Source organism: Pararge aegeria, chromosome 15 (genome assembly GCF_905163445.1).
Source record: "Pararge aegeria chromosome 15, ilParAegt1.1, whole genome shotgun sequence".
In the NCBI taxonomy this organism is placed as follows: Eukaryota; Metazoa; Arthropoda; class Insecta; order Lepidoptera; family Nymphalidae; genus Pararge; species Pararge aegeria.
The window spans coordinates 8440753-8461687 of record NC_053194.1 but is presented as its reverse complement, the minus strand read 5'-3'; the positions used below and the strand labels follow the sequence as shown (position 1 = coordinate 8461687).

General features: G+C 35.9%; 1 protein-coding gene across 2 annotated transcripts in view; it reads left to right on the top strand.

The window, feature by feature from the left end:
• The window catches only part of LOC120629689 (monocarboxylate transporter 10-like), a 215796-nt gene that overhangs the window by 183855 nt on the left and 11006 nt on the right, over positions 1–20935 (top strand). For both annotated transcript variants that reach the window (XM_039898667.1, XM_039898668.1), the window contains one exon: positions 14346–14519. In XM_039898667.1, coding sequence (XP_039754601.1) covers positions 14346–14519 — 174 coding nt within the window. The remainder of the gene's footprint in view (positions 1–14345; positions 14520–20935) is intronic.

The window sequence follows — 20935 nt, the reverse complement described above, 5'->3', positions numbered from 1 at the left end:
CGGTTTAAATTTGCTAAAAACAGCTGAAAAATTAAAAAGTTTTAAGTTCTTTATTTTGAAGTTGTTATCTCTGTTCGGCAAGGCTGGGAAGGCTGATTTACTTGTCATTCTACTAAGATATATACTCTATTTTTTCCTTTCATATTATGTAAGTATATTTTTATCATTTATAACCTAATTTTGTTTTCATTATATGGGTCAAAGTTCAAATGAAAGTCCGGCATTTTTCATGTTATATCCATGAACCTTGTTTTTAGCTGGTATATATTTGGGCTTACAACTACAAATTAATTTATTGTTAGTCCACAGTTTTTGAAAATTCTATCCCAGAAGGAGCCAACGGGGTAGCCGAAAAAATATTTTATGAATATTTATTTGTATTGGACGAACTTTACAGATATAGTAGGTACGCGGATGTAGTCGCCTGGACTGCTAGCCTAATATATAAAATTAAAAAGATTCATATTTGCATGTAATTTGAAACAGTGCGTTTGGTTTGGTAGTCAAGTTTTAGTTCTTAAACTTGTATCTAGGCTTTTATATAGATTTTTTCTCTGTTTAATTACACATCCGAAGAGGGAAAAACAATCTTCTTTCAACCTCGGCGTAGTAATCAAAAGGTTAAATGCTCATTGCTCAGATCTAATACGAGCACTTGTATTATATTCAGAGATCAGTAAATTCAAGAAACTCACTTCATATAACCGAGAAGCTTATTTGACTTACACAACTTCTATTATCAATGTAAGCAAAATTCATCGCAGCCAACTCAAACGGTTCACCGGCGTTTATATAAATAACAGTGATAAATAAATTCGCTAACAAATTCAATTTTATCACGCGAAACCCAATCGTCTCTCTGAACGTCTTTATTCCCAATGTTACAGTTTTATTTCGAGAAGAATACGGCGAAATGGTTTCAGTTACACTCCAATCGTAAAACTAACAGTCAATAAATATAACATAATGTGCCTTAAGTGTCGTCAAGAATCGATTATCGTATTTAATAGAGCCGTTATCTTTATATCTGGCGTGATAGCCGTTCGCAACAATTCTAACAAATGGCCCATCATAATATGAAACTAATGTCCTCTTAAAGCAAGTGTTAACTGTAGTCTGTATGGTTTTATGAAACACGGGAATAAAGAAAAGAGATAGATATAATTCATACCGAGTACTACCACGGACCCCTTTTATTAATATACCAGTATATTACTGTATACTGGCTGTCCTTATATAAATGACAGCTTCAATTTTGTCCCCATTTGAAGTACCAGATAAGACATACGAGTGTCTCTGGAGTCTGGAACTACTAATAGTGTTTCATAATTTTAGTTTCTTGGACAATCGTATATCTCATCGGAACTATTGAAACAGACTATTGAATATAATGAACACCGTTTTGGAGAAAATTTCTTTTAAAAACAATTATAAAAAACTAAAGTTTCACTAACTTAAAAAATAAGACAGTCCTCTAAAAATAGTCCGATTATAGTACATATTTACATAAAAGAGCAAGTAAATAGTTTTAAATACCTAGGAAGCCTCATTACAAAAGATTCGAGATGTACATCAGACTTACAATACAGAACCAGGATAGCAATAGCTAAGCAAGCAAGCCAGTTTCATAATAAAAAAACAAATTTTGTAAAAATGTCCAGGTACATTAAAAAACGGCGAAATCAGAAGAGAAAAAATTATTGGCCACCAATTAAGACATAATAAATTTATCACGAATATAATTGAGTGAAAAATGCAAGACTGGCTTTTGTGGGACAAACAAAACGAAAGGTTGGGGTGGGGATTTATAAAGAGGTAAAAGAGAGCGCCATGGATAGAAAAAGGCTATACCGACGAGACTTAGCTCTTTAGTTTAAGAAGACGGACACTCGTACTACAGCGTCACACTAACAGCGCAAAATGGCGTAAATCAATCGCAGACAATAATAAAATGACTGCAGCATTTTAATAATAAATTTCAGTGAGTAGGTTGGAGTACAAACAAAAATCTTTTCAGGTAACAAACATTAAGAAACCAAATAGATCAGTTGGTAAACTTGAACAAGTTACAAATAACCATACAAAAGTTACCCAGTTACCAAAAAAAATTACACACATATCTTTAGTAAATTTACGAATGTTTTTATCACCACCATCTCACTACAATATACCAATTTTTTTATGTAATAAACGCATCAAAGGTGCTATCTATAGCCTATTGGAATCTTTGAATAAAGAAATATTTGACTTTTTTGCACAGTAAAACATACTGTGCGATCTTCAGAAGAATTTTAAGTCAAAGGACAAGCTAGCCTAACTGACAAGGGTTCAGATACTTTTCGACCCAAGTGCAACTGGACATCTCGATACAAAATACACTAAAGCCATCATAAAACTGCAAGTTATGCATGTCAAGTTATGCATTGTAAACGACAAGTTGGCAACTTGTTGGAAAATTTCCTGCAACGTGCAACAGCAGTTCGTTGTGACCCAAATAGTAAAAGATTAAAAATCTAAGTGCATCTTAACGACGAACAAGATAGATCGATCAGTATGGCGCATGATTTCGACTTGATATTCGCAAAAAGCGCTAGACCGGCAAAAAGGATAGTCAAGTGAGGTGGCCGTCCGCCTAACTGCCAATCATCGACAATCGTTTATTAGAATCGAGACGAGGCGTGTGTTACGCCGACATCGCGATACATTTATCATCTTAAAGGACGTTTAATATGTTTAGCCTCGGTGACAGCAGCGATAAGCGTACCTACACTGGGACCATCATAATTTCCAAATTTTCATCATAACGCGTTTCGTGGTTCGTGATTTGTGATATGTTATACGTAATGATAATTTCGTGTAATAAATTAACGCTAGCTAGCGCCCGGACGTTGTAACTCATAGCTATTTTCTAGTTTCTTTGAAAGTGTCCTTTTATCTGCTTTATTTATTATCCATTTTAGTATGAATACTGGCTTCGTATAATACGGAAAATTTATTCTAATGAGGCAATAACGGCATCCAAGTACATTACACATTGTTGATTCAGTAGGGAGAAGAACTTCAGTGTGGTAGGCAAAATATTTCTAAGAACAGTAAAGGTAATAAAAGGTAAAGGAAAATTATGTGTTAAACATGCTTCGACTACTAATTTGTGGCACGTGCATTGCTTTCAATACATCTGTAAATATTTAGGTGCTGAATCACGCAATTGTTTGTCAGTCCGAACATCTCTTTCGAAATGTATTTATGAAATCCCACTGCATAAGCCTGCCAAGTATCCGGTCATGCGTAAGCAAAAACATTAGGGGTCTATTCAGATATATTAGGGTCGGTGCTCTCAGGACCGCCGGAAACGAAAGCTGTCAGGGACGTGCCTTCAGGGTTCAGTAGCATATATTCAGTCTTAGATAGAGAAGGCTTTGTCTGTTTGAACACAGTTTTGTCCAGATAATACTTAAAATTATATATTGCGGCCAGAGCGTGCGTTCAAAGGTGCTTCGGAATTTCTGAACTCGGAAGGTTTAAATCGCCTGGTTGACAAGTGTGAGCACATTTTTCAATTTCTTTGCCCTTCCTGATGACACTGACCCTGTTATATCTCGATAGATCATTATTCAACGAAGTTATAGCAATGATACTAAATCTGACTCATTTGACGGATACGGAAGGAACTATGCTAATACACAAAGACCCTTGACATTTACCAGTATAATCTAGTAAAAAAACAACATTGCCGTCCAAAGCTGCCAAGTTTCGAGCATTCAGAATTTACGCGTGAGCTATCAAGTTTCAGATATTTGTTTACTCTTGTATACTTAGTTTTTCACAAAAGTGGACGATTCGACAAAAAAATTTGTCAATTCGCATAACAATATTTATTTCGTAGGAACGCGCAAAATACAAAGTTACAAAGTTGAAAGTAAAATAATCTAGCAGAGAACTGCTCGTTTGCAAAATGAAAAATAGGTAGGTGTAACAAAGCATGATTGATTAAACTTATTGGAAAAGTTTTATACAACGACCATATTGCCTTGCAAGAACTTTGTTATTAGTGTATATCTTCTAATAATCTTTATATTCAAACATTGCACCAGAGTGAAACCGGGACGGGTAGCTAGTGATTAGTATGATAAGTTATATTCAGCGTTTTAATGAACCGATTGTCATAATATTTAATTAAGTCTATTTCTGAGAATAGAAAACATTGTAAATACGAATAGTTACATCTTTGTCACAAGGGAAATGATCCTCAGCGATGCAAGTCTGATGATTTATGAGGCAAAAATGCCTAGTCACGTTTTGGTTATATATCTGGTAATCCTACACCCGGCAACACGCTTGCCGTTTTTAGAGAACCGATCAATAACGTCACCTCGAGTCATTAGGGCATCACAACAAATAACATAAATCAACAGATTCACTTTGAAATCCCCAGTGAGATGTTATGAGATTACCTACTCCTTACCCCAGATCCCATATATCAGGCGACCAACTAATGTTTACAAATACGTAACTTAAGATAGAAGCTTAAAATAGCTTCACTAGGTGAACACAATATTATGTGTTTGTTGTACTAATGGTAAATACGACTAAGTACTCTGAAAAGAGTTTTTGTCATTTGATAAATTTTTATAATATCCTTTATTAACGTTGTATAACTACTTTTGTAGACAGTAAAGGAAATAACAAATCCGTTATTTTAACTATCTGCAATTTGTAGATCTTTAATGTTTCAGAAAATTATTAACTGTAAACTGTTGTGAAATACATTTCCCATTTACTAACCAGGAGTACATAAATAAAAGGGCCTGCTGACAAAATATTTGTTTGTCATTATCTCAAGCATGCCGCAGATTGATGTAAAAAAATATGTTTCAGAGCGAGAAGTATAATAATTCGTTTTAAACTCAACGAATGTTGAACCTGGTTGTTGGAGAAGAACTTTACGCAGTTAAGCAAAAATGTATGTGTAGTGATACTTGTCTAGACCCCTGACTGATGTTTAAGTAAATATACCTAGCGCGCTACTTGCTAGCTATTCGCAAGACTACTCTAGAGAGATTATCGAACTTCACCGCAGAAAAGCACGCAACTTGAGATAAAGTCATGTCCAACTTAATTCAAAAGTTGAAGTAACGTTAAACTCATGCTCGTAAAATGCAGGGCTTGTCAACACCATGTGGTTAAAGTTTTCACTGTTTGTCTCCTCATATTACCGCATGAAGTCTTTTTATAGCAGATATTTTATTTTGTTGATTCTAAGCTTGACCGAGATTATATATTTTCAGTTTAAGGTTTTAATCTAAAAATTCCACTTATACACTTATAAGGAGCAGTTTTCAGTAGTAGTAGAACTTTAGTGACAGCTTTTCTGGAGAAGTACTACCGCCACGCTAACTTCTGTAGCTAAGCAGCTTTACTTTGTTTTAGTCTTAAGGCTGCCAGTCCGCCGGAGCGGAGCGAGGCAGCGGAGCCGAGAAACAGAGAAATATTAACCAATAGGATTGCACGAAAACTCCGCTGCTCTTAAGTGAACCAGATACAGTACGCAACTGCGCTCCGCATTAATCCGTTTCTCGGCTCCGCTGCCTCGCTCCGCTCCGGTGGACTGGCAGCCTAAAAGCCCGGTTTCCGGTGTAATTAGAGGAAAATGAGGCTTAACACCTAAGTTTGATGGACACGGGGCAGAAATTTGTAGCACGTGTTTCTTATATGGCCTGCAAAGTATTGCTCTGTTATAGGCGATGACTTCACACAAACAAAGAACTCTATAATGTTTCAGAAGATTGTAAAACTTAATATCCTGGAGCCCCGTAGCTTAGTTGGTTAAAGCGTTGCGCTCAGCCGCGGTTACCTATGAATCGCAGGTTTAAACCCTCAGTGGCGTGCATAGAGGGTATGCAGATGATATTAAATGAAGAAAATCTCCAGTACGACTTATAAAAAACTTAAGGATTGGCATTGTAAGAGTTATGAAAAGTATTTATAACTCGTACTGGAGATTTTCTTCATTTTATATCATCTGCATACCCTGTACATACCCTCTGTGCACGCCACTGCAAATCCTGTCCCAATTTTTTTATAAGCATTTAATTTTAAATTTATAAAACTTGATATCTTAGTATCTTAGTAGGCGAATATAAACAAAAATCCAAAGCTATTTCAATGGAACCTATCTATTGAGACAACCAGAGTGATATTCCCCTGCATTTGTAGCCGGCCATAGAAGAAACTTCTTTGTTTATTTATAGCCTTATATATCGTCTTTACTGCGGCTCTTTTATAATAATAGTCATTACTTAAAAGAAAGTTTCGGTTGTACGTTTAATGCATTTGCGGAGTGTTGTGGTTTTGTGAAGAAAGAGTTGTACGAGTTATTATTATGATGTTTGCTTACACTTGGAGGGAATTTATAAGGCGTTAACGCTGAAAATTTGCGATTAAACTAGGGATGCAAATAGCTCTTTGAGCAATTTGTGAAAGTCCTAAGAAATTGCGCTAACCACTGACTTTTTTTTATATTCCACTAAAAGTTAGTCCTTGACTGCAATCTAACCTGGTAGTAACTAAAGATGCAGTCTACGATGGTAGCGGGCTAACCTGGCAGGGAGTATGGCAGTAATATTAAACATATATCCCTCATCGGTTTCTACGTGACGTCGTACCGGGACTCTCAATCGCTTAGCGGCACGCCTTTGTAGGTAACTAGCCACGACTCTAGCTTCCCGCTAACCAGACCAGAGGAAATTCAGACATAATAAATTCCCAAATTTCCCTTGCCGGGAATCGAACCCGGGACTTTCAACTTAAAACTACAGCGTTCACCACTGCGCCAGGGAGGTCGTTAAAACTTTTATAACTGTCATGGATTCTTTAAGAAAACTTAGCCGATTTTAAAAGGCAAAGCTAAATTCCCAAAGAGAAACGTAGGGTCAATTTTATTTCAATAATAATAGCTAGAAGCGGTCGTAGCTCAGTGGGTAGGACTTCAAAGAAACTTTCGGGGGCCGAGTTCGAATCCCACCATGTACCTCTAACTTTTCTTAATAATTAAATGATTATAATGATAATGATGAATATTAGCTGCAAGTTTTCCTATTCCTTCCTTTTACTGACTAAATGATGCGTCACAAAAAGTAAGTCACTATAACGTATTTGATGTCGAAAAGTATTGGGCATAGAATAATATTCCTCACAGAAAAGTCTTAAATTATTTTAGACTATTTTGTTAGGCATATTACTTAATATATGAATTCGACGTCTCTAAGTAAGCGTTTCTTAAACTCAAATTATATAAAATTACAATATAACCATGAATAACCGCGGACGAAACTCCTATCAAAAGTTAGTATTATTTAATCTTTTAAAGAGTACGTATAAAACTATAGAGTAGGTACTTATCGAGGTTTATTCTTAAGCAAATGCAAATGTAATTTTTTTCAAGTACAAGCTGCCAACACTTGTTTGCCGTCTGGCGCGCGAAATAACCAGATAATAAGGTATGCTTTTCATTAATTTACTTTTGTTTCGTCTCGCAAAAATTAGATGCATGACACGATGGCTGCTACAGATAGCCAAGCTAGACAAAGCTGCGCTCATCAATCTGTGTAGCTAGATTAAACATTGTCTAGTGGATTTATTCTTCAGATGTGTGCTGCGGTGATGCGTTGTACTTAAACCGGGTACTCACTAGCGAGTTGCAACGGTTCATATTGCAAATTTATGTAACGCAAAAGCATACTATAAAAAAACCTGTTAACCACAATTACTTTTTTCATGTGTATCTATTTGCTTAATTGTTGTATTTGTATTATTTGTGTGATTTCGACTTATTTTTGGATTAAGTCCTATAAATGTGGGGAGGGGGAAAAACATGGGGATGGGATGGCCAACGTGTCAACTTGCGATTTGTAAATAACCGTAATAAACGCGGCCGAAAACGCGGTCAAAATCTAATATATAATAAAATCTTATTAAGTTACTAAGTTAAGAAACATAGTTTAACTCGTTATCTAATTTATAGCCACGCGATGACGCGGGCCGGTAACTATTGTATTTTAGTATTTTACTGGGCTGTTAAGTGGTGGATGTAAGGATTTTACTTTGTTACTTACGTTGCTGTGTGTATATCACGTCAACTAAAACCGGACCCAAAAACACAAAAATGATAGACTAAAATAGAACTTCGATACTGGAAAATCACACTAGAATCTTATATGAGGGTTCTGTAACCTGTTCCTGTTTTTGACCAGGGTAGGCATAAATCAAGAAGCTGACATAAAGTGGAATACTCCTCCTTCTGTACGAGTTATATAACATTTTTAGGGTAAACAGTTATTTTGTGCATATATGAAGGGCACGCCACTAGTCATAGCTCGCATGTTAGTACACAGCTTTAAAATGTCGACGAACCGAACTATGTACAACTCAAGTCAACCTAAACTTTTTCAATGTTTTTCAGACGTCCGATTCAACTTCATCGTGAACTTGGCAATTGTACTTAAAACAATGGTCTAGAAAATCATGGTATGATTAGTACTTTCGAATTCGCTAGACAATATGGCTTCATTCAAACAATACTAAAAGTTCCAAACAAAATACGCAGATCGATTTTATACATGGCGACTTATAGCAGCAAACTCTTGAATAATAATAATATATCCACAGTTTACTGGACACCTACCTAGTAATATGAACAAAACATAGTATTGTAATGCGGTTTTAAAATAAATCAGAAGCTATTCGAATATTTTTTGTTTAAATAAATTGTCGAATCGATGATCAAAACTGCCGCCGCTGCGCCGCTTTGCTCACACAGGTTCGACGATATAGGGTGTTTCTTAATGCAACGAATTTATCATTGTCATTGGACACATGACTGCGTCACTGCTATAACATGAAGTTAAAGTACACGGGCAAATGTAGTCTTAGACAGCTTTAAAATGTAGTTGGTTTTTGCTGCTGCAAATAACAAGATTGTACAAACATAAATAAAACTAACTTAGAAATATTGGACTCAAACCAATCGTTACTATATTTCATTTTATTTGAAAGAATTCAAAAAATCCCGTGGGAACCTTTCATTGGGCTGGCTTTTCAAACCGACTACTTACCGATTTTCAAGCATACAAATAATATTCGAAAATCGATAATTGCCGAAGAACTCGGTGAACAAGAATAAAAAATATGGACCTACATATCGACGAAAATATAACCTTCTATTTGATCGATTCTCTTATGAATTGACAACTCAACTTGGGTAGAAGGGAGGTTCATGGGAACAATAATGAATAACATCTACCTTCTACTGGTACAGCTAGGACCAGAACATTGTTCGTAACTTAAAAAAAATATTGTAGTAGTTCTTGACTTCTCTAAAAAACAGCTATATCAAAACGATCGTTGTATCTTACGTGTGCCCGATTTCAGAATACTTCTGATATCAAACCCTTTTTTGGAAACGTTGGTATATTTATTCGCCTAAATTTTTTATCTGCTCGTTGTTCCTCTATCTATTCGCAGATAAAAATTACGACACAAAGCTTCTTGGATAGCGTAGTTGGTTCATAAAGTTCCAAGTAGCCAGGTCGTCCATTGGCTCGTACATCAGTAGAAATTGGCTCTTATTACGGCACTGTACATTGTGCGAAGCCTTGTAAATAGCGAAATTGCTTATGAATTAAAGATGTTTTTGAAATAGGGTTTGAGAACTAGTGTCGTAACTTTAAACTGTAATACTTGGCCTAAGTAAAGTTATTGCGAATGCTCTTAATGTGCGCAGTTGTATTGTAATATGGTTAACTTATACTAAAGTGTATGTACAATATTATACTGATAGCCACTATGGCACTAAGTTATCAGTATAATATCCACCACCCACAAGGGTATAAGACTTCGAAACGCATCACAAACTTTTCAAAGTTATCTGTATTTCAAGCAATTAAATATTACTGGATTTAAAGGCGAAGGAAAACATCGTGGTGAAACCGGCACGCCTGGGAGTTCTCCATCATATTCTCAAAGGCATGTGAAGTCTGCCAATTCGTTCTTGGCCATTTTGAAAGACTATGGCTACACCCGTCTAATTATGATAGGAGACAATGTCCCTTGTAGGGTGGCCGAAAAAAACCGACTATTTTTTAAACGGTTTTTTTTAATATAAGCTTACATATTACCAAAATATGTAAGGTTATAATGTTTTAAGAGTCCGCTCCAAATGGCATATCAAAAAAAAAATTTTTAAGGGTCACCAAATTCTTAGAAATTTCCAAAATCGTAAAAAATAGTTTATTTTTCTCATTATTTCATTTTTTTCTACAAGAATAGTGATAAAGATCCTGAAAATCTCAAGTCGAAATTTTAATATTTAAAGGTCGCTCCAAATTTTTTAATTGCTTGAAACACAGATTAACTACAATCTATTCTAATTAAATTTTTCCTTAACAGGCTTATTCAAAGTCGCAAGCTTTTGTAGTAAAAATGCATTAAAACGTATAAGTAGGTACTGTTAAACAAATTATGAAACATTTCGAACATTCTTATCGAAAAAAAATGGCCACCTACGAGGCTGTTCAAAAAAATTAAGTAGATACCCAAACACTACGATCAGTCTAATAAGCTCAAAAACCGTGTTTATGTCATCTTTTATAGTGGTAAGTACCCTTTAAATTTTATGTAAATGTTGCGCATAATTAGATTTCACGACTGCAACATTTCTCGGCTTCAACTTTATTACATCAAATAAAGTTGTTGAAGACCATAAAGCGTTAAAGTTCAAATTTTCACCATTCAAAGATATACGTTTTGAACTTAAAACTGTTTTACATGTAGTTTTCAAATACTTAAATTCCAGTGCGAATTTCACAAACCCAGCATTTAAATTCTAAAAACTAGTTTGTACTCGCTCTGGTTTAGCGATCGGGGAGCATTTGCAAATATATTTGAAAAGACTTGCAACCAACGCCAGTATTACAGTTCGGAACCGTTGAATCTATTGAATACTTTTGCTTATTCCAACGCCAAAGTATTTACACCACGCATTTGCTTGGAAAACTAGTTTTTACTTTACTATTTATTAAAATTCAAATTCAAAAATGTTTTATTCATGTTGATCTATCACAGGCACTTATGATTATGAAGCGTTCGCACTGTTTAGTTACATACTGTTAGGTGATAGTGATAACTACGAGTACATTCGTTAAAAAGCGAGGAGGATTTGTTTATTTTCAAACGACTTAAAAAAAAGGATCTGATCTTGGAGAAAAAGTAAGAACTCTTAAAATATTATAAGGACGCCTATAGCGATTCGAGTATTTTTTTTTTGGAGCAACTTTAGCAAAATAAAAAACAGGATTATCAAATTTGCAAATCTTATAAAGAGAAAAGGTTTTTTTTTGTTTGTTTGTACCGAAAAGGCTCCGAAAGTACTGGACCGATTTTAACCATTTCTTCACCAAAATAAAGCTTTTGCCTGTAAAATTTATTACTTGGCGAGCGCTTGAGATAAATATTGAGGATACATCAAAATTAAATGGTCTAAATCTAAAGTACTGTATACTTTCAGATCATATTCGGTACAAATAAACAAAAAAAAATCCTTGATATATGAGTTGCAAATTCTGTAATCCTGTTTTTTTTTGCCTAGAACGCTTACTGTACAAGTGTGGTCGAATTTGAGCGTTAAAGCGAGGTTTATAAATACCATTTTACTGTGACGCTTACCATTTTACAGAGTTTCGTTAGTCGAAAAGGAAAATTTGTTATAAAATGAATATTCCGTATTTGTGCGTACCTAAAGTACGCACAAATACGCTTAGATTAGGTACGTACAAATCTTATACTAAGACTATGAGAGAGATTGCTGTCAAGGGCTAACTTGAAAAAAGTTAAATTGGTGTTAAAATCTGGTGTGACTACGAGTCTTAAATCAATGGTCGATAATCTTAGTTCCACTACCAACTCAATAATTATATCGAACCAAAAACACAATTAATAAACATGAATAACCAATACTACTGATCGTTTTTTTTTAAAAATTCATGTCGTTCTTCTAGGAAAAAAGATCATGAATTGTCTCATGAATTATATTCAACCGTTGCTATGAATCGCTCAGCGTGACTGAAGATGGCCAATGAATGAGCCACTAAATTAATCCTACACCAACAGTCATTATTTTAATTGCCATTTGGCATTTAGAAACTATAAGTAAGCTGTGACTTGCGAAACAAACACTACCAATAAATCTGTCTAATACTGCTTTAACAAACGTCCAGATTATCTTTTGATAGTTTATTTATTTGGCTGTCTCTATTAACTACGTGGGCAATACACTATAATTAATGTTACCATTTTTTAGAAAACTTTGATATTGTTCATTTTATATATACCTACGTAGAATGATTAATTACCAAACTTTTGCTAGTGCCAGCAGCTGTGTCTGATTGTATATCTTAAATTAAAATTGTACCCTTTGTTTAATTGGTACCCTAGCTACATTACTTGTAGTAAGAGTTACTTTTAGTTAGGTATATAAATTAATTAATTAATAAATTACTAAAGCATAATTTCAAGCAAGCCACAACACCGAGATGACGACCACGACCAGTCTGTAAAGACTGAAACGACTAAGAAGAAGAATAGCATAATTTCAACAAGAATCACGAGGCGAGGTGCAGTGGTGTGCACTATGGTTTTAAGATGGAGGTCACGGGTTCGATTCCCGGCAGGGGCGATTTCAGAATTTCTAATTTCTGAATTTTCTCTGGTCTGGTCGGAGGCTTTGGCCGTGGATATTTACCACCCTACCGACAAAGAGGTGCCGCTAAGCGGTTAAGCGTTTTGGTAAGATGTCACGTATTGTATGTATGTATACGATTAGGGGTGTAAGTTTAATATAACTGCCTAACCTAACAGGTTAGCCCACTACGATCTTAGACGTCATCATCACTTACCATCAGGGAAATTTCAGTTAAGGGCTTACTTTAATGGAATAAAAAGAATGATGAGAAATTGCGGCCTTATCACCTTAATGTTATTGAAAACTTAAATCTGTAAATTCATCAAACAACATTCAACATTCCTGAATACAAATAAAAAGCCTTTAAAATTAAACGTTTTAACGAATAACAAAAACAAATTTTGATATCTGTATATCCACGGCAATTTGGCGCCGTAAGATATGCCGCAAATTTACGAAAGTTTACAATCTCATCTTGTAAATATGAAACCGGATCATATTTTTGATAACGGAATATAAATGCTCTGAAGGAATTAACACAGATAATAAATGAAAGCAGCCCTGGGCAATGGGCATATCCAGTCCTGTACAAGGCAATGCAAGGACGAGATGCTTGCACGGGGATCTTTGTGATTCTGGATAACAATAAAATATCAAGATCTTTTTGTAGGCGGCGTAACTTGTAAGCTAAAACGTGACATGCCGGCGTACGTCATTTCACTCCATAATTAAAGAAATATTTGCGGTTAATAGCTACTCACTTTCGCAGATGTCCTGAATGATTTCATATTTAGCACGCATTACATATTTTGTAATGTGTCAACATTTAACGCCTTGTGTTTTAATTAAAATTAAAAAGTTTAATAATTATCGCTGTTATAATGATGAGAAATTTTATTTAAAAAAGTTTCATAAAGGCAGTTTTCTTTTTAAAACTTCAGTAGGTACTTAGATAAGTTAAGTAAAACAGCTTTCATATATTCAGGATTACGAACAGCTATAAATGGTAATTGTATAATATCTTAATAATAAATGAACCAGTCTAACACTATTGGACAGAAGCAGGCTTTACGAAAATTAAGCTTAATTTGCTTTACTCCGCGAAAAGCAGGAGAATCTGTATGGTGTAATTTATAAATTCTTCAATCCATATACTCCACACCAAACAGATCCTCGGCAATGTTCCCACACAGATCTTCGGTAATGTGTAATGTGTAGTCTAACAATAGCCCAGTGGTTGATTTCTGCCTCCCTTTCGGGCGGGCGGAGTTTGATACCCGGCAGGGCACGGTTCTCCTCCCACAATTGGAAGGGGTTAAGGCCGCAGTCCACCACGCTGGCCCAGTGCGGATTGATGGACTCCATACACCTTTTGAGAACATTATGGAGAACTCTCAGGCCTGTAGGTTTCCTCACGATGTTTTCCTTCACCGTTGAAGCTAGTGATATTTTTATTGTTTAAAACGCACTTAACTTAGAAAAGTTAGATGTGCGTGCTGGGGCTTGAACTTGGCTCTCCGAAACATCACCGCTTCCTTATTATTGTGGTAAATATTATTTACAAAATTTCGTGTCGCACTAAAATTGATTCTACTCTTTTTCTTTTCAGGCTGCCTCGGCGCGTTGTCAGCGGGTGTGGCTCTTGCATTATCGCCAGTAACAGTAGCACTATGCGTACGGAAATCTACTCGAGTGACAGCGGTCGTAGGAGGTCTGGTCGCAGCACTCGGTTGCCTGTTCACCTCCTTCGCCACACAGTTCCACCAACTCTTCTTCAGTTACGGTAAGCATTGTCATAATTTGAAAACAAATTTCACCAGAGATCATAATATCAGTATTGATATTTAATACTCTAATGCCAGAAATAATTAGTCTATTTTAGTAGTAGAGCTTTTGGTGACTTAGCTCGCTTTTTAATTTTATCTCATACTAGCTGTTGCCCGCGACTGCGTTTGATTTTGTTTTTTGAAGTGGCATTAAATTTAGTTGTAGTTCTAAAAAAAATAAAGTATTCAGTATCGCTAAGCCTTAAATGAGGGGTTTGCTGCTGTCCACTGAGGAGTTCTCTCCTCTATTTACCACAGTTTGGGCAAAATTATAAACACATATTATAACCTCTATAGTGCAAAAGTAAATATTTAAATTGGTTATTATTTGTCGAAGTTATGGTGTAAAATTGTCAAACACTTTTATCCCCTCTCCCAAAGGAACCGAGCTTAATGTCGAGATAAAAAGTATCCTATATTACTTCTAACACTTCCAAGAATATGTGTACAAAGTTTCATGAGGATCGGTGAAGTAGTTTTTGCGTGAAAGCGTAACAAACGTACAAACGTTTATAATATTAGTAGGGATAGGGATAGGGATAGGTACGTATACTCATTTACTGTCATGTCAACTCGACTGACTAGTGTACCGTTCTGTTCAGTGTCAAGTATGTTTTGAAAAAAACAAAAAAATTGTAGTTAATAATAAAGCTTTTTGTGACAGAGCCTTACTGAGCAAGTCAAGCTATAAGGACAGCACGTAAAGCTGAAGCCAATGAAGATGAGGCCTTTGCCTGCAGTGGGTTATTCAAAAGCTGATGAGATGGTGGTCAATACTTACAACAAGAGTTTTTTTTTTATGACACTATAAGTTAGCCCTTGATATTCAAATTCACCTGTAAGTGATGATGCATTCTAAGATGGTAACGGGCTAACCCGTTGAGTATGTACAGATTATGGCAGTTATATTTAACACATACCCCTAAACATTCATGCCTAGCCACGGCCAAAGCCTCCCACTAGACCAGACCAGACCGACTGGCGCTTGGCTTTGACGGCCGACTGGCGCAGTGGGCAGCGACCCTGCTTTCTGAGTCCAAGGCCGTGGGTTCGATTCCCACAACTGGAAAATGTTTGTGTGATGAGCATTAAGTGTTTTTCAGTGGCTGGGTGTTTATATGTATTTTCTAAGTATTTATGTATATATAATTCATAAAAATATTCATCAGTCATCTTAGTACCCATAACACAAGCTACGCTTACTTTGGGGCTAGGTGGCGATGTGTGTATTGTCGTAGTATATTTATATATTTATATTTATTTATATATAGACCAGTGAAAATTTGGAAATAATTTATTACCAAATCTCCCCTGCCGGGAATCTAACCCAGGACCTCCAACTTAGAACTACAGCGCACAAATCTTACTCGACAAAAAAGGCTTCTTCTCGATAGGATCTACATTCCAAACCGGCAGAAGATACACTAAACCGTCTAGTCGCTTTTAATTGGCTAATTAAGGCCTAAATTAAAAGATTAATTCTGAATTTTTAATTCTTTTTGGTAATAGGTTCGACAGTTTCTGTTCTTAATATATTCACAGCTAAAAACGTATGTTAAGCCGATTTCAAACATTCCTTGTATTAATGTCGATTAGTAAATTTACGTAAATCTAATATATACAGTGTTGGGTATGCATTGCGAAAAACCAACAACAATCAACATCGTCTTGTTGTTTTCCCTGCACAGTTCCGATAAGTTAAAACTGCCATAATAATACTGGACTCGGGATTTAATCAGATAATCGAATTCAATTATCGTGTAGTATCTATCTAGTAGGTACCTATAATAAATATTTGCTTGGAAACAAAATATTTTATTTGTTATGCAACGTAAAAATGCCGTAGACAATATGTACTTATTTCTTTTTAGTTGTTTAACAAAGTGGGTTGTTTTTTTGTGTTTTACTAAAAAGTAACGAAAATATTGTTTACGTTACAAGAAAAACCTAACCTAAGCAAGTTTGAAAATGTATATATCAGTCGTTCATCAAGATGAACTAAACAATAATTGGACTGTTAATTCGCTGAACATCGCAAGGCGTATATATTCTGACAGCTCGATTTATTGAACTTGCATTTCCGACACCGTTTAAGAACATCAAAGTGCCGTAATTGGCCCAGTGAGTAAATGAACGGAATTCAATAAAGCGCGCGTACGAGGCCGAACAAAAATAAATAGCTTATCGAAACCGCCATATTTTGAAGGTTTTATCATCTTCAACTTCTGAATTAACCAAAGGCAACTTGCCTTTTGCAATTAATTTTAATTAACGAAATTAATAGGGCGAAATTTTCCACTTAACGAAATGTGAAAACGTGTATCGGTTTCTGATAAATTAGCAATGATTTTATCGTCATCTTATGGACCCAATTACTTAAACTTACTTATTAATTTGATGCTCTTAACTTGTTTAATAGCTTTTAATGTCAATATGATATTTAAGATTTTGTTACAAATTTTATAACATTACATTAACTCAAACAATTTCTTAATAATGCAATCACAGTTTCACCGACCGATTTCGGCTTTCATGGTCTAGCTTATGAGAGATTTTTCAACCAAGTGGAGCTATTATTTTGCACAAGTGAGTGCGCAAACACAAGTGCACTCTCTTTTTGCTAACTCTTACAGTGCGATTGGAAGGTCGGAAAGAGTCGGTCGGACTCGGAAAGAGATCAAACGTAAGACCGCCAGACGTGCTCTCCGAGGCAAATTAATAAAGAAAAAAGCAAAGCAGCAAGCAAGATAGCCTAGTGGGTAGGACTTCAGCTTCCTTTCCGGGAGAACCGAGTTCGATTACCGGCACGCACCTCTTACTTTTCAGAGTTATGTGCGTTTTAGCAATGAAATATCACTTGCTTAATCGGTGAAGGAAAACATCGTGACAAAATCTGCATGTGTGAGAGTCCTCCATAGTGGAAAGTCGTCTATTCCGCACTTGGAGTACGGATCAAACCCTTGAGTGGTACTTTGTAGTGACCCGTGCTTTGAGTAACGTAACCGGTAATCAGTTGATGATTACGATGATGATTATTATATATTTCCCACAATTGAAGCATAGCTAATCTAATGCTAGGCTACTAAGAACGGCGATACCTTCTCAAGTCTCAGTAGGCGATAACGTAATTCATGGTAATTAAAAACTTTTGTTCGACAACTTTTTCCCGAGATCAATGCATTGGACGGCCGATTGGCGCAATGGGCAGCGACCCTGCTTTCTGAGTCAAAGGCCGTGGGTTCGATTCCCACAACTGGAAAATGTTTGTGTGATGAACAGGAATGTTTTTCAGTTTTTGGGTGTTTATATGTATTTTATCAGTGTTTATGTATATTATTCATTGAAAAAATATTCATCAGTCATCTTAGCACCCATAACACAAGCTACGCTTACTTTCGGGCTAGATAGCGGTATTGTCTTAGTATATTTATTTATTTTGAGAAATAACTTTAGTTGCCATAAAAAATACGCTGTGACGGCCGTAGAACCAGCTGCGTTTACATTTTAGATCAAATGGAGACGCGAATGACTGCGTCAGAAAAAATATTATGACCCTAGTTGGGTTATAAAATTTTAAACAATAATGCACTCACACTTTCATATACACAAATCAGCATCAACATATAAATCGATTGACGTCCACTGCTGGACTAGAATTTTATGTGGAAACCTACACATAAAATAGCGATTCATTACAATTAAATCGCGCTGTAATTTTTTTTATTACTTATTTCATATGAAAACTGTAGGTAAACTTTAAAATTATAATATTCTCTAAATCAGCGGTACTGATGCCTTTTTTTTCTTTTTTTATATCTATTTATTGAACGGACTTTTATAGGTTACCTATATGTCAGCCCCATCGTTACTTACAATATGAATCCTAAATACAAATTAATCTTAAAATAAAACAATTTGAGAGAATCACCAACAAATGTATAAAAAATGCCAATATTCATAAAAAAAATATCCAGTTCACACGTTCACCGCATACATCACAATTGGGAGAATCAAATTTCCTCATTAGATGTTTGAACTTGCCTAAAGGCATGTACCCAGGTCTAAGTCTAAATGCTAAAACTAACTTATTCCTACTACTGATGCCTTTTATGGGTGGCGCTTTCAAACTAGTCTTGTAAAGCTTAAGCTATCAAGATGCAATTTAATTTAACAATTTACAGTCCACATAGCTGGTAAACGAAGAGAATGCAACGTCGCACAATCTTATTCGCATTTTAACGCCATCGAATAGCGTCGCCACAAAAATAACGCTGTGTGTTGCATAAATGCACGCGCTAAGCTGACTATCTTCAAGGATAACGCCGCAGAGACCGGCAGAAATTGTATTAGCATTTAAATTGAAATTGTACAGTTTGAAATGGATACAGTTTGACCGACTCCCCGCCGTCAAGACATCGCTAATCTATATCAAAGTACCACAAACGACAAAGTAGTTAGGCCCTGTTTTAATATGCAAGCAACAGAAGGCTGTGCTGTGGCTTATGAATATTACTAGTAAATTAGCAGGCACCATTATTTAATGACCAACGCTTTATGAAAACGCAGATGCTATTATTGGCTACTATAAATAACGAAAATCTTGTAATATCATAGCTCAAAAACAGCAATAACACATTATTTGACGCTCTAAAGACAAGGTCCACAAAAAGTCAACATTATTATCAATAGAAGTTAGGCACCTGGTCAAATATGAAACCCGCAGCAAACTTAGCCTGGTATTATTTTTTGATCACCGTCTCACTTTGATACTTAAGACTAATAACCTATTTAGTGCAATTCCTATTAAACCTTTATTTATCGTTTATGATAAATTGAAGGACTACCCTATACGTTATAAAATGATGAAAATGAAAAATCGCTACTGAATTGAATTGAAAATCTGCTTTATTTTAGTTTAACAATTGTCCACTAAACTGCCACTTGCGGTTAAATCCATTCCTCAGTTGGCATATTCTGAGAAATACTCGTAAAATAAATACACAACACAAGTCTCTTGGATTTCCAATGCATCTTTGTCCAAGTAAATACTGTTTGCCAAATTGACATTCTTGAAGTCTCTGTAGATTCTATGTAAGAGCCAGTTGAATATAAAATGAAGGATCTTTTTAAAATGCCGAATCGTAAAAAATCCGCAAACATAAAGTTTTGTGGTTCCAGTAAGGACACGAAGCGTATTTATTTTAAACACGAAATGAGATTTACAATTCTATCTTCTACGTAAGTCCCGAACTGTTGTCTGCAGATAAATTCAGAGTAGCGAACATTAACTATGTTTGGTTTACTAGGCGAATGCATTTGAAAACGGAAACATTACCAGTGCTAGATAATAGGTAGGTACAACAAAATACGCGGAGCCACAATCTCATTCCATGTTACACGGGCAAGGAATATCGTATTATATTATTGATTCTAACGAGTGCAATGAAACTTTATGAATAAATCGAAGGATGCAATTTTATGTTTCCTGCAATAAAATCACCTATACTTTAGCATCGGGAGGTGCTTAATGTCATAAAGGATACATTCAATTGTTTCCTGTAGTTAACAGGAAACAATTGAATGTATCCTTGATTCCATATTTTCTTTATTGACTGGTGACAATGTAACTGGAGCAATGTGCAAGTGGCATGTGGAACTTTTAAACAAAAAAACATAATTTTCTAAAGTAGTGTGTGATTAATAAAATTCCGGCAGTGATAGCCTAACGGTTGGGACTTCGGTTTCACTTTCGGGGGAGCCGAGTTCGAACTACGGCATGCACCCGTAACTTTTCTTAGTTATGTACGTTTTAATCAATTAAAAATCACTTGCTTGGTCAAGGAAAACATCGTGAGGAAACCTGCATGCCTGAGAGTTCCCTTTATGTTCTTAATGGCGTGTGATGTCTATCAATCCGCACTCGGCCAGCGTCGTGGACTACGGCCTTAACCCTTACGTGGGAGGAGACCCGTGCTCCGTAGTGGGATGCTAATGGGTTGATATGATGATGAATATTTTTTTTTTTAGATCTAATATTTTAAGGGTCACTTCATCATCATCATCGTCACATCAACCGATACACGTCCACTGCTGGACATAGGTATTTTGTAGGGAGTTCCAAATTCCACGGTTTTGTGCCGCTTGAATCCAGCGGCTACCTGCGACGCGCCTAACGTCGGTCGTCCGTCCACCTCGTCTGGGTTCGACCAACTGCGTTTACCAGTGCGGAGTTGCCATTCCAGCACCTTGGGACCCCAATGTTGAGCTATGTCGATAATTCTGGTTCTTCTACGTATCTCCACATTTCTGATTTTATCACGTAGAGATACTCTCTCCATCGCCCGCTGAGTGACTCTGAGCCGGTCACTTAGCT